We start from the raw sequence: 15801 nt of genomic DNA on the forward strand, positions 1-15801 counted from the left end.
TTAGCAGTAAATTTTGCATCTGAGTGGTTTTGGTTCCTGCTCATTAGTTTTGGGGTGTTGAGGGGTTTTATTGTTTTTCTGTTGCTGGTGTTGCATTTTAAGCTTTGTATGGCAAATACATTTACTTTCTCTACCACAGCTGACCCGTCTTCACTGTTTCCATTTCATTTATTGGTATCTGTGGTTAATGCAACTGCATTATGTAACAAGGATGGGAGTGTTTGGGGTGAAAGTTGTGTTTCTGATGGGTTTTAGTGTTTTTCATTTTATTTATTTTAATTAAAGTCACTTGGCAGCATGAAAGTAGAAGCTAGTAACACTGTTGTTGCAAACTAAAATGAGCCCTGCCTCTGAGTAGCCATCCACACAAAATCTTTAATCCAGGCAAAACAAAGACATGATGCGCTGTTTTCAAAAGACTTCATATGTTCAGATAGTCTCTGCTCGTAAAAACAATGTTTGGTTTAATTAATAATTCATATTTAGATACTTAAGTGTCAAAATACAATGTAATGGTTGATGTTTCTGAGAAGTATGTGTATCCATTGGTTTTTTTCGCCTTAAGGCTGCAAGAATCCAGTTCTGCTGGCTCTTAGATGCCTTAATACATTAAGTTGAGAGACAAATATTTTGATTTACCAGTATAAACCCGTAGTTAAAAAAGCAAATACAGTCTCCCCAATTAAAAGTAGAAAAGACTACTGCTTTTGATAGCAATTGCATACACAATGCATGATACATATGCATTTTCACCACAGACAGCAAACAAAATCACAAATATAGGTTAATGTTGCAACTACCAAAATACCAGTTGATTTTTTTTTCATTAAAACAGTTTTAAAAAGATAATAATAAGAAAAGCAAGGCAAACTACTACCCACTAACCTGTGCCCTTCATGACAGCCTGTATTTTAGTCCATTGCATTGACCCTCTCTTCCCCCAAAAATGCTGAATCCTCCATAGTAGTTGCTCAGAATTGCTGATCCCAGTTCTGTGCTGTGGGTTAAGGCAGACTGGTGTGTTCTGTTTCACATGATGCCATGCTCCAAAAAAGAAAAGGATGACACATGAGTAGTATTGCATGATCATAAACATAACATCTGCTTTTTAAAAAACATGTAGATCGTAACAAAACATTATTTAGCATACGTTTCTAGAGGTGGCAGTTTCCTTACTGATTGCTTTCAATAGACTGGACTTTTGAATTTCCTTGTTTTCAACATTGGTGGTGGTAGGTACCTTGCAAACTCTTTATTAGCCATCAGTTTGATGAGGATGTACAGATGTCCCGTTTGCAAAAGTCTAAAATGCCTACAAACCAGTAAGAAAACACATACTTAAAAATGCTGTGAATATTACAACTTCTCCAGCTACTATTCACTAGAACAGAACAGATGTGAAATTTCCTTTTTGAATTTCAGTTCTTTAACAACTTCTAGATTTGCAGACATCTAATTCACTGCCTAAACTTTATTTATTTCAGTACAGATTTTCAGATCCCAAAACAGCTTGATCCTGACTTACAGGTAGGGTCAGTCTTAGTGATAGCTAAATGTACACTTCATACAGGAAAATAATGAAAAAGCTGTCCATAAGTATATAAAGGTTTTGATATTGAGTTCTTTAAAGTGCTTGTTAGTGCACTCTTTAAAACTGAAATTATTTAGCTTACTTTTAGGTTAATTTAAGAGTTAAATATAAGAATTCTTATCTTTTTCCCAAGCTTGTCATACCTAAATGAACATTATATTCCCTTATCCCAAAGCTGATCATTGGAGAAGAAGGGAAAAAAAATCAGTGGGAGTAACACAATCTTACATCAGTAACCTTGTATTTGCTCTAACGCGTGCTGTTTATTCTATTCCTGCAGAGCTCCAGTTTCAGTGCTCATGAATGGGGGTTGTAAGAGGCTCTAAAGGAGCTCCAAACGCTGTACTACTTTTACTAACATGCTTATGTGGAATGTACCTCTCTGTTCAAAGTAAACAAAAGGGCAATATCTATGCACAGAAGATCTCCTGCTTTGCACTTTTGTCTCAGAATGAAGAACTAGACTTTACCTGCAGGTGTACAATTAAACACCGATTCTGCCAGTTGAAAGAAAGGCACTCCAAGAATTTCCTGGTAGCTCATGTGACTTGCACCAACAAGGTACTGAGTAGTATCTTTGAAAAGCAGATCACTTTCGCCATACTTCTGTGACTCAAAAAGATGGAATTCAGAACCCGGCTTTGTTCCCAAAAATTCCTAAACAGAAAAGAAATAAGTTCTGCAAATTGGATTATAAATAACAAGGTTAAGGCCATCAGTTTTATAGCAGAATCTAGAGAAAAAAAAATACTTTCACCTAGCGCTATTCATTAGTAATTCAAAAAGATTCAGTTCTGTAGTGGCTTATTTGTCAGCAAAAGTATGATTATTTCAGAATGGCAACTGGTGTCCTTTAGAGAATAAAAAATTATTTTCTCAATCTACTATGAAAATTTTTAATTATTTCATATCAGACCTGAAGACACTATATATTTAGTATATAAAGCTCTTGATTTTAAAAAGGTTTTCAGAAGTTGCACATAATAAGTGATAAACTAACTTTTTCCCCATTACATGCCTTACCTGGGATTTCATTAGGAAGTCATAGATTTTAGTGACAGTGACTGGCCGAGTCATGACTGTGCTGGGGGGAATAGGGCCAAGGTTGCAGCCTGCCCATTCTGTGACTGCAGCACGCGTTCCATCCGGACACAAGAGTTCAAAGTCAATAGGGGTATAACCTTTTGCCCAGCCAGAGCTATCCAGATCTGAAAAGAAGATGAAAGAAAATATTTTTTGATTTTCTTAATTTATTTTTTTTTTCATTTTCAAATGAAAGAAAATCATTTTGAAAAACAAAAGCAGGAGACAGTGTGAATCTCACACAGTTTTGAAAATTTAGAGGAAGAAGTTGAGTGAATATATTCACAAATATGCAGCGTGCTACACATGCATTTATTGAGAGTGCATAAGGAATAGCTCAGTGTTTTCACTGAGGAAACAGGTCAGTGAAATGAAGCTGCACTTATCTTATAAAAACTAGAGTAAAATCAAGGCATACAAACAGTTCATCATGCTTCATTTTCGTCTGTAATCAGATCACTTCCTGAAAACAAAGCAATTTGGCCTTCATGTCTTTGCTTCACAAAATAAACTGTCCATTGCTTCATGAACACCTGTGCATTTCCAGGTTCTTATTCCTCTGCTTGATTTTAGAGAGATTTCTCTCCTAGAAGGGTCTCTTCTCCCACTACTGAAATTGCTTAAAGTTGAATTTCAGTGTATTTTATCAGGCTGACTAAAACGGGCATTCTCTTTATTCCCACCTCTTTGAAAAGCAGCACATTTTGGCTGTTAGACCAGTAGGAGTAATTTAAGAGACTGGAAGGATTTCAGCTACTGTAACCAAAACCACCTTCATTAACAAAATCCAGTAGCTAGACCGTTGCAAAGAGTTTTATATATATATATATATAGTTTTATATTTACAATATAGCTTTAGAAACTGAAAGACAAAACAGTTTGCTGTATTTTTACCTACTGAGCTATCTGGACTGTTTATTCCATAAGTGCCTGTGAAACAACATGAGGAAGTTACCACATCACAATGAAGTTGTAGAACATCTCCCAGCACAAATAGCCCATGGTATCTCCCTATTTGCTATTTTCATTCTTGAGAATGACTACAAACAATGGGTACGTGCACTGTAGATGCCTATGGATGAAGATCTGGTAGGAACAGTCACTTACTTTTTAAAGCTTTGAGTTTTCCAAAAACTAGTGCAGACTTCAAGGATGATTTTCTCTCCCACCCCCAACATACACCTTGATCTCTGCAATCAATGATTCCTCCTCTTTCCTCTCTGAAACAGAACACTACCTGAATTTTGAGCTTTACTGTAACATGTACAGGCAGGAAAGTTCTTGCAATTTTCCAGTTACAAATACAACTTCATGGACCTAGATTAAACCTGTAAAAACTGACTGGGAGTCAGTCACAGTGTAGGAAGTAATTAACGCTAACGAACATTCTCAAATGACAAGAGAATATCTGCATCTCACTCTCTATGTTCCGGAGTAGGTTTGAGTGCTCCAGAAAAGCTACATCTCCAAAGCTTCTTCCACTGGGATTGCCAACTAAGCACCTAGTGCAGGGAAAAGAAAAAAAAAAGTTATCAGAGACAGCCATTACAAGATACCTTAAATCTTTGGAAGCAGTGTCTTGCTCAGGAAATGGTGTCATGACTGTTTTAAAATCACAAGCCATAGAAACTGCAGCCAAAACAAAATATATGCTAGCCATACTGATACAGACATTTGCTAATAAAAAAAATAATAATAAAAAAAAATCCAAAGAAAACCACCAGCAAAATAATAAGCCATTTCTGGCTATTGCTCTGCCTTTCTTATTCAGAAGAAGAGGGTTACCTGAGAGCTCCCATATTGCCATAGTAACGTTCGTTGTGACTTGCAGTGCATCTGCTAGATACTCGAGCTCCTTCCACCTCACTGTCTCCAACACATACTTTGCACAGGTTTCCATCTGCTCCTGGCATGCAGCCCTTCCAAAAGTAATTCTGGTAAGCTGAATAGAGAAAATTTAGGTGAGATTAGGGCAAGGTATTCCAAAGCCTCTTCTTCCATGGAGGAAAAAAAAAAAAAAAAAAAAAAAGGAATTGGATTCCAACCTAGTAACTGGTAAGAGGAGGCCTAAATAGTATGAAGAATCACAGACACAACAGGAACTGCTTCAACACCTTCTGAGAGTGCAGTCATCACTTGCTGGCCAAATCCCTAATTACGTTTTTCTTGGGTAAAGTGGCAAAATATTAGAACTAAGCAACCCAAGAAAGCAAAAGAAGCTGTGGAGTAAGAGGCTTTTAACTAGATTGTACTAGAGGTGGCAACATTCCTATTCATGCTCTTGGAAGCATTAATTAGCAACTTGAAGAACAGCACATTTTTCCTGTAACTTGAAGGACAGAGAGAGGAGACCACGATCCTGCAGGTTTTGGAGCACCTACATGGATAATCAAAACTGAGCACAAGACAGGAGGATCAAGACACAAGGCAGTGTGTTAAAAGCACAAGGGGAAGAGGAGTTTCTATTACAACTGAATTCGATACCATTAAGATAAACCTAATCCGTAACTTTTTACATCCAAAACACAAACAAACCCACCTGAGTTAGTCAACGAGATGATTTAATCAAAAGAGACAAAGAAACTGACCGACTTTCATCAGACAGACACAGTGAGCTCTAGGGGTATCTGTTGGTTATCCTTCCTTTTTGCATGTAGACATTGATACAACTATTATTTATGGTGCATCACTTTCTAATGAATATCACATCGTCTAAGAGAAATCCACTACTAAAGAGCTCTGTACAAGAACACTTCAGAGCAAAGATCTTCAGTGATATGCAGGAACAAATCTTCTCTGTTGTCACGGACCCATTTCCTTTTTACTCCCAACTTTTGGGTTTCAGACTTCCCTGGTCTACTCAACAGATACACCAGAGCAGCCCTTACCAGACCCAATGTCACAGCTCTCAGTAATATTCTCCAGAGCTCCCACTGTGTATCTGGAAAGAAGTAACCATCCTCCAGGACTATACACGTGGCTGTGGCATGATCGCCTTCCCCGAAGGTTATGGATGTTAATCTGTTTGGCATTTTTCTTAGCTAGGGCTACAGCATAAACAGGTGACAGCGCTGTAAAACAATGACAGCAACAAGTTATATGAAGGCAATGAAGTATTCCAGGCAAGTAGACACCCCCTCAACCCCATCTTCCCTCCCTCATCCTGCTGTGTTATTTTCACTTAATGGTAGATCATCTGCATTCTTTGCTTAGCCACAGATCTCTTGCCCTGCTAGCCCTGCATTGTAGTAAAGCTCCTACTGAACATGCAAAGCAATTTATTTCCCAAATGAACAAGCAAATACATTCCAACATAATTCCTACAGGGAGCCTCATGAAAATTGAAACCTTTCATCTTCCTAAAGTCCTTGCATTACCTTTGGGCTTCAGATGAAATTTCTTCATTTCCTCTGTGCTCTCAGCAGCTGGGCCACACCTCTGCCCTACAGAGGGGAGACAACCATTAAGGATCTTGTGACTGCTGACATTCCTATTACATGACAGCACACCACCAAAAAGCTTTATAACCTTGCAATCTTCTTGAACCACATCAGCATCTCTGCCCCTTTTATAAAAGAAATACAAAACCAGACCAAATGCTACAGCCAGTTAGTGTAAGAGCTGGGTAAGGTACTTGGATGTGTGTACTGATTCCTGCTTTCATCATAAACCATCACAAATTGTTGAAATTTAACTATATTTTTATGGTGCTTTTTTGATTTGCACCCTTCTTGCTAAGGTCATATATTGATATTCTTGCTAATATCAAGAACTTACCATAACATTCTGCAGCCACAGGCACCAGTCCACATCTCCCTGCAATGTAGACATGTGTCGCATCCAGGGTAACTGCATCAGCCTCACTACTCTGCCAACAGCATTACAGAAAATAACACAAACAGGACTTGTGCGAATTGTGTAAACAGGCAGCTGCACTTCCCCACTGGCTGGAAATTCCCCTGCATAATTTCCCTCTCCTTCCCACTGGTGCCTCTAGTGTACAAGCATTTTTTCCTCTTGCTCAGCTTAAACAAGGACGTACACACCCTGTGTGGCCTTATCACATACTCTGACCAGAGGATCTCTCCTACCTTGATCATTTCAATGCAGCTGGTCATGGAAGTTGCCTGCACACAGACTAACGGATCAGATTTGATGCTCATTGCCCACTCCTCACATTTGCGAAGCTCAGCATTGCTGATGCAGCACCAGCGCACAACACTGTTGTCCAAAGAGCTCCCTGCATTAGAAGGAAGGAGTGCAACGAGATCATGTCAACCATACACCAGTGTGATCTTCATTGAGGAGATATTTTGGTCTATTCACTTGTGCCTGGCAGGGAGGAATAACATAGAAAGACAACCTTTTCTTCCCTTTCTTTAGGTACAATCCTCCAGAAGGTTTCTTACCTTCATGGCCTAATCCCTTAAGGAGAGCTACATAATCCAGGCCAAGGACATAGGCAATTTCTAGCTGCTCCTCAAGAAGTTGCAGGTGCTGAGTGTCATCCCGAAAGAGCAGGTTCCTTCCCCCAAATGCTGATGAACTGAAGAGTTCAAATCTGGCTCTTTCCTTTCCTTTTGGACCAAAGAGGCGCTAGGACAAGAACAACACTTAATTGCAGAAAACAAACTCATCCTTTTAGTGACAGGAAGCCTCATCCCCCCACCCCTTCATACCAATGGTTTGTAACATAGCACTCAGGGTTCTAATATCAAGCACACTGGGACAAAGCCCACAGGTTACCACAGTGGGTGGATGGTTACAGTCCTTAAAAGCATTATATGGCCTGCGACTCGCTTCTTTTCAATAATTTTGTCTTTCCCATCTTACTTATTCAAATGTGTTAGGCTGTGCTCAATGTCTTCTTCCCTAGAAGGGCAACTAAGGCAGTGTGGCTGAGTGGAAAACCTTTCTGATAGATAAGTACCGTAATGGGGTGCAATATACCTTGTGTTTTATGCTCAGAAAGTACTATATGAAAAGTAAATTTGTTTAGATTGATGGTACTGGAAGAGAAGAATGTATTGAGAAATATACTGGGAACATTGCTGCACAGCTACTGTTACATATGATATGTAACAGGACATATGCTAAGATACGTGTTAATAAGTCCACTGAAAACAGATATATGAAGATCTCTAAACAAACGAGATTTTGTACTCCTACTATCTGCTAGAGTTTGCACGACAGCACAAATCAGCCCACTGGGTTGAATTATTCACTGTCTGTTGGACCATTTTAAGTGCATTTTAAATACTTTAAATAGTACACATTTCAAGTCCAAATAGGTGAGAGAGAGAAAAAGAAACAAAGGTGAACCCTGCTTGAACTTGTGTGTAGCCCTCTGCTGCATAATTCACCTGAGTTCCAGAGCAGTATGAAAATCATGAGCCATTTTGCATTTTGTCTGTTAAGGCATCTTCCCCTTTTTTTACTTATTTATTCACAGCCTTCTACAGAAGAATACTTTAGAGAGAAGTAAGACATTACTCCACAAGTCAGTAAAGGATCCTTCCCCAGAACAACCAATTCTGAATGCTTTGTTCATGCCAACTATAAATTCAGTGAGAAAGAGGGCAAACTGGGCGGAGATCTCCACACAAAGCTGGAATAAAATCCTGAGTACAGCAATATATAGTTTATAATATTCACTCACTTGGATCATGGTCAGAAATTTGTTGGTGATCTTCTGGAAGTTGCGGCGAGTGATGATGCCACGGCCAGGCCCTCTGCCCAAGTTACAGGTGCTGTACTCACTCAGCTCAGCTGTAGTCCCATCTGGACATAGGAGTTCATATTCCTGTTGTTCTGACTCTAAAACAACAGGACATTCATGAATCTATGAAGTGAGACATGGCTTTGCAGCAGCCACAGAGATGAAAGGTAAAAGTTTTTTCAGAGGAGTTTACTCAAAGATTATGCTAGCAGCAGTGTACCAAGCACAATTGGAAAGATGTCTTTGACATGGTCTTCTCTCACCAAAGAGAGCAACCTCAGGTAGAGTTACTCCAAAACACTCTTAAAACTGTAGCTCTCGAAACATGTTTGTTTAAAAATACTCTTCTTCAACTAAAACTGCCAATTGCCTTCCAAAATGTCGATACAGTGCTTGACTGAGTTTAAAAAAAAATAAAAATGAGTACATAGGAACTTACTATTCCAGCATCTCAAAACACTGAGAGTTAAAAGGAATTTAACAGTCAGTAATATCAAACAGCAGCTGCATCAGACTTTAGGCTAAAGAAATCACCTGCATAAAAATGTCTGTCCCTATTCTATGTCTGCTCCCATTCTACAAATCTTCTGTGAGCAGTCATTGCTTGCTCACTTAGTCTCCTTTTCCATTTCCCTCTCGCAATACCACAGAACTGCTTGCAAGGACAGAATTTTCCCAGAAACAATACAAATACAGGCACATCCCCCAAACCCTAAGGAAGGAAAGAGCACAGCCAGAGTTTAAAAGGAATCTGATTTTTTAAGATTACCTGTAGCTCTCATAATTGTTAGATGATCTATAAAGGCAACATCTGCTACTCCATTCTTCAAGCACCTGCAGGAAGACAAATGCCACCCTATTAACATGTCACCTCACTTCCCCCCACCTTACCAGTTCTTTTTCCCCAAACGTAAATTCAGTATAAGTGACAGAGAGCTTACCTGAAGGCTCCCTCAGAGTCATAGAAGGGTTCATTGCTGCTTGTCTCACAGAAGTGGTTCTTGTCTCTGACAAAGGATTTTTGTCCTTGGCAGAGAGCACACAGTTGAGGAGCAGCAACACCAACCCCAGGGATGCAACTTGCATTGAAATACTCGCTGATTACTGCAGGTGTAGGGGAAAAAAATCAAATAAGATTAAAAAAAAAGAAAAAAAAAGAAAAGGGGCCAAACATATCATGGATGTAATTAAGACTGTGCTGCTTTAAAATAAATTTCTCTTCAGGAAATGTGGCGTCATTGCCTAGACTTCAAATTTTAAACATTTTCTGGAAACAGAGTGATCAAATTTTGCTTGTTTGAAACCATCTTTGTGCAACCTAGGTATTATAAAGCATTGTTCCTTGTTGTAAACAGAACAAAGACTTCCTGTTTTGGTAACATTCTCTGCCATTCTGAGAGATTACTAGAAAGAGTTCTGAAGAAAGCTAAGAGCCAGTTTCACAAACGCTCCAAGAGTTTACCTCATCAACAAAACCCTGAAGTTTCCACATAGCTCAATTCATGCCACATCTGCCTCCATTTCAGTCACTCTTGCTGATGGCAAGGATGAAGCTATGGCTCCTGTCACCCACCTTGGCTCAGAGGTTGTGCATCATCCCAGGAAAGATCATTTCTTGCAAGTAGAAAGCCAAGTGGAATATTCCAGCCTGATGTCCATCTGGCTCCATTGTGGCAGCTGCGCACACCTCGTAGCCTCTGGATATCCAAAGTTCCTCGCTTGGCAACAGCCACAGCAAAAACACAATTTCCTGTGTTAGGACAAAATATGCAACAGGAATAACTAAAATCCCAATTCTGCTTCCATCTGTGCACAGATGTTCAGTTACCTCTCCAAACATGGCAAAGGAAAAATAAATCTTAAGCATATTTAAGCATATACATGTATAAGTTAAGGAACTCACACCAGGAACTTGACTGCATGCTGGCTAGATGGCACTTTGACAAACTCAGCAATGCCAGTGATGTGCAAAGCAAGAATGTAAAATTCTGGTTGAAAAGGTTCACAAGATCATCCAGCTCCACCATCCAATGAAAGTTTCTCAGGAATTTTGAATGTATCACACAGTTTTAGGTATTGTAATAGAAAGAACTCCTGTCGTCTCCCCAGAACGTATTTACCAGACTGAAACATATAATTTCCACTATGATTTCATGGTTGTTCAGCCACAATAAAACTCATTTCAATTCTCATACTGTCCCCTTCTTAGTCTCTTCTTACATCCATCTGTAATTTGGCTTCTCTCTGAGTTATGTCCCTCAAGTATTTTCTACTGTATGCTTGATTTTGGCTCTCACTTATTTATTCTTGCTTTATAAATCAGTCAATGCACAGAATGTTCAGCTGAAGAGGAATCTTAATATGACAAGACTCACCACCTTGTCTCTTTATGGTGAGGAGGTGAGAATGAACTAATGACAGAAAGTGGTCTCTTAAAGAACAACTAATAAACATTCAGTCACACAAACAAAGACCATGGTAAAAGAATTAATGTGGATGGAATAAAACCCTACTTATTTGCTATGAGATGTAGAATTCCAGAATATCAGTGCTGTGGGCAGGGGTAGATACAGACAGTTTGTTGTTGATACAATGGTACCACAGGCAGAAAGGCTATTAGATACAAAGCACCACTGATATTTCATTCATCATTATGTGTTTTATATATACTAATCTAAGGTGTACGTCATTAGTCACCTCCTTACTCCCATAAGTAAACAAAACGTATAGAATTTTTTCCAGTAATTCTTGAGAAGCTTTGCCTTTCACTGCACAGCAATTCATTAGCTAAATCAGAAGTACAGCTTATTCTTCTGCTTTGTGAACCTACCTTGGTCATAGATCTCCTTTGCCACCACTGTCAAACCATGTAGCTTTACAGCAGAGTAAACATCTCCTGCATCCAGGGTGGCAGCATCTGCTTTATTCACCTTAAAAACAAGAGCAAAACAGCAAAACAAGTGTGTTTACAGTGCAACAAACGGAGCAGCTTTTCAGGCAGGAACTCTGCTCTTGAAGACATTGACACTTACAAGCATTTGCTTTGTTTTTAATTGAATCCCTGCTACTAAGCATAGTGAAATGTTAGCAATTAAGGCTGTTACCTTAAAAAAAAAAAAAAAACTGTTCTTTTCCAGTAACATCCTTTCTTGACTCATCTTTAATCTTCCCATTCAAAACAAACAAACAAACAAAAACACTAAACTAAAAACAACCAAACAAACAAGAAACACAATTCTGATGCCAACTGAAGAAAAAGGCAATCCCTTTTTCCTCCTACAGTTCCCCCAAAACCTCAAAGCCTTCTCAGATTTCTCCTGGCTGTAATAACCATCTGAAAATAGAACTGAAGCCTATTAACAAGAGTCACAGGACTGAATGAAAACATGAACTAAATGATTCCGTGAACAAACAAAGCTTTTCTGTGTTTTGTTTTCCAGGTCAGATATGGACTCCATTGAAACAACTAGAACTGAATGAAAATAGAAACTGAAATTCTCTATCCCAATCAAATTTTAGACACACTAACGGAATTATTTTACAGCAAATGCTTGTCTTTCTTTTCCATCAGTGATTTATTTTTCAAAGCATACAGCATTATGGAAATGTCATTTCAGTACTAATATAGAGCTTACACTTACAAATGGCCTGATGTCTAATTTTATTCAAATTGAGGATTTTCATACATTAAAAAAAAAAAAAAAAAGTCTTTTGCCCTTCACTACAGGAAAGATATACTTGGAGTTAAAAACAGAAGGAAAGGAAAGGAAAGGAAAGGAAAGGAAAGGAAAGGAAAGGAAAGGAAAGGAAAGGAAAGGAAAGGAAAGGAAAGGAAAGGAAAGGAAAGGAAAGGAAAGGAAAGGAAAGGAAAGGAAAGGAAAGGAAAGGAAAGGAAAGGAAAGGAAAGGAAAGGAAAGGAAAGGAAAGGAAAGGAAAGGAAAGGAAAGGAAAGGAAAGGAAAGGAAAGGAAAGGAAAGGAAAGGAAAGGAAAGGAAAGGAAAGGAAAGGAAAGGAAAGGAAAGGAAAGGAAAGGAAAGGAAAGGAAAGGAAAGGAAAGGAAGAAAAAAAATATTAATTATAGTCATAGTAGAACTAAGACCTGCAAGCAAGAAGACTGCTCTGAGTAGGTTTTAATTTATTAGTTTGGGTTTGTCCATTTATTTTCAAGCACCTTTCTATTTATTTCCTGGAAAATGAAAGGACATTAGCTGAGGTAAAAGAGTATGTCTAGTAGAAAGCTCATGGATTTGAATTCTTACCTCCCAAGCTACCTTGTACTTTGTCATATGTGAGATACCATCATTTCAGTAGCATTTCACTCTCCCATTAACTGTTTTCCAGTTTCTTCTTAAAACTGGATTTGACTCAAAATACTTTTTAAAAATCTCTGTGAACTTACCCTGATTTTATCAATGCAGTCGTATGTATTGTGGGCTCTGATGCAAGAAATCCTAGCAAATGAGCTGGTGGTAGCAAGGGGCAGCACAGCTGTGAGTGCTTTAGACAGTTCAGCACACTTTCTCTGTTCTAGGTCAGAGAGGGTGCACCATCGAAATTTCTTCCCTGTAGAATAAAAAAAGTCAGTATCTGTAGGATCTAAATGTTTCCTCAGCAATGACAATGAATTTGCTGGACTTCCCTCAAAAGAGAGGTTTAGTTTCCATAACACCCACTGCAAAAGTTAGAAATTAAGGAAAAAATTGTTATTGAGAAGGAAGAATCATGTATTATGCTGAACAGAGTATTGAATAAACATTAACAACGAAATTGTCACAATCCTACTTCTTCCAAGCAGGAAGTTAGTAAGAATTATCTTAATTTCTGGATGTCAAAGAGGTTAAATAACCTGCACAGGAATGCTCTGTAAGTTTGTAGCAGAACTGGACTATTCAGTTGTCCGATCTTTTTTCAGGTGAAAACTAAGTAACCAACCAACCAAAAAGGTAGTGATAGCAGAAATAAAGGGTTAGGAAGGTGCAATTAGAAGTGGAGGAGAAAGTGAAACCTCGTTTTCCAGGGGAGGTTGGGTTGGTCTAAACTGATGATGAAGCTACAATTTAAAGGAGTGCAGACATTTCAACAAAACTTCTTTTGATTTAGGCTCTGTAATTTTTCCATCTGGGATGTGCTATGACTTATTTTATATTCTTCCTATTAAATGCCTTCTACTCTAAAATATATTCATATATATCTCAAGAAGACACTGTATTTAAGTAGGAAAAAGTGATTACATACGAAAACAGCCTGCAGTTATGTAACTTGACAGAATCCTGTGCCACATACTTAAAACCAGGACTGAATGCATAGAAGAGACTGCTACTTCTCTAACATTGTCATTTCCAGACGTTTAAGCATTTGGTTTTCTAATAATCTGTTAATATATATATATAAAAGGCTTGGAATAAATAAAATTGAATTGAAAAAATAAAATTGATCATTGAAGTTTTTATTCCTTCAAGCATAAGGTCTGACAGTAATTCAGAGTGATTCCATAAAGAACACATTGTAGTTTAAAAGAGAAGCAGCTTAAAATACACTGATTAATTTTGACAGCTCTAATGAGTACGCAGATGTCAACTACTCAAAGGAAATAAATCTCCACTGCATTGCAAAGAAACTAGTGTATCAAACTGCTTCGAGACTAACAGTCACCATCTGCCAACAATCAAACAGTAAAAATACAGTCAAATGGAAATCACAGGCGCAGTTGTAGCTACAACTTCTTTGCACAGAAGAAAACAAAACCAAAGCTTATTTTAGAGTTTGTCTCCTGGTAACTCAACCAGAGGTCACCTTTCTCTTTCCCTCTCTGCATCAACCTTACCTGAAGACAGCAAAGTGAAGATGATTAGGACAATTACGAGAACTGCCTTCATGATTACAGCAATTCTGCAAGGATCCACTCTCTACCCGACACTCTGCCTTCTCATACCAGGAATTCCACAGTGGTGACCAGTGCTTCTGGAAGATAACAAAGAGGGTTTAGGCATCAACAGGGATAAAATGCAATTTAAAAAAATAATACTAATAACAACAACAAAATCACACAAACCTGTCAGAGATGAGATATCCTTGTATGCAAAGAATAAAGGGACAGCGTCCTATCCATAACCACAGATGGAAAATATCAGTGCATTTCTGCTTTATTATGAACAGACATAGGAGGAAATGCAAGCCTCTGCTTCTGAAGTAAATTGTGCTTTTTCCTGTTTCAAGGGACACCAATATGCCTTCGGGAGATAAGCAAGAATTACATCTACCTTACAAAAATGGTATCTAAAGTTAAGTGAATTGTCCAAACTACCAAACTTCCCTCTCTATAGAATATTGAGGGGTTCTTCTTTATTCTTTTTTTATCTGATAAATGTTTATCTACAGATAAATGTTAAAAAAAGAGTAAGCCTATGCCCCCCTAAGAATTCAGAATGGAATTCTGATTTTCTCAATTTTATTGACACTCTTCATTTCCGTTCTAGCACAACAGTTTCATACAAAATGTTTTATTTCCATTTCCTAACATTTAGGCTAGAGTATTACCTCTTAATTACCCTAAAGCAGCAATGATTAACACAATTAGTTCTATAGCAGGAGAAATATATGTATATATGCTTAAGCAGAAGGGTGCATACTGAAATGATCTGATGAAATATATATATATATTGCTAATATGCTTTAATCTTTCTTTTTCAGGAGATAATTGATCATTCCCAGAGTTCTGGAGAAAGAAAGCCTTTTTCCTAGTTTTGTTTTCCTTCTTCACCTTATGGACTTAGTACTTTCATGGCTTTGTGTATTTTTGCCAATACTTTTCCCAGATTTCTGTTGTTGCCTTAGTACTGTTCCCTGAGTCCTTATTCCCCACTTGCTTCTTCTGTGTTCATGTACATGGACTCCATTGTTCATCTCTGCTGTTTTGTAAGTTCCCTCATCAGATCTGCAGCATGTGTGGAGATGTTATTTCCCCTTAATCTGATCACAGAATAAATTCACATTTCTCACTCCTCCCTGCACTCCCTGAACAAATGTTCTCAAGCCCAAAGACCTCTGTTTTCTCACTTGCTAAAGGAACTCTTTTACTGTCCCACCCTTTGACATGGCACATTTGCACAGGTCTAGCTCAGCTCACAGCTCTCTGGGAAGTATGTTCTATTCCTCAGTGAGTACAGTCTATATCATCTTTTGATATAATATATTAACAAACGTAAACATAACAAAAAATCACAATAGAAAAGATCACATGATAGAAGTGATTTTAAAATAGTTATAGGTCCACATATTTACTTATAATGCCAGGAAGAAAGATTAGATCAGGCCAGATCACTAATCAGTTAAGTCCATGTCAATTAAAATACACTATAAACAAGCACATTTTATTTAACTATACCTCAACCTCTGAATCATTACTGAA

At 38.1% G+C, this 15801-nt stretch overlaps 1 protein-coding gene across 1 annotated transcript; it reads right to left on the reverse strand.

Moving 5' to 3' along the window:
- Nucleotides 1-894: 894 nt before the first annotated feature.
- Nucleotides 895-14269, reverse strand: LOC311215969 (serotransferrin-2-like; the record flags this gene model as incomplete). Its single annotated transcript, XM_084297430.1, is given in 18 exon segments — nt 895-1011; nt 1013-1044; nt 2062-2248; nt 2615-2799; nt 4094-4176; nt 4460-4616; nt 5563-5745; nt 6052-6117; nt 6452-6542; nt 6766-6914; nt 7084-7270; nt 8334-8491; nt 9163-9227; nt 9335-9497; nt 9967-10143; nt 11224-11323; nt 12793-12956; nt 14218-14269. Coding segments are annotated over 18 exon segments (2316 nt in total).
- Nucleotides 14270-15801: the final 1532 nt, after the last annotated feature.

This window comes from Netta rufina, assembly GCF_964035555.1.
Source record: "Netta rufina genome assembly, chromosome: 17".
NCBI classification, from domain to species: Eukaryota; Metazoa; Chordata; class Aves; order Anseriformes; family Anatidae; genus Netta; species Netta rufina.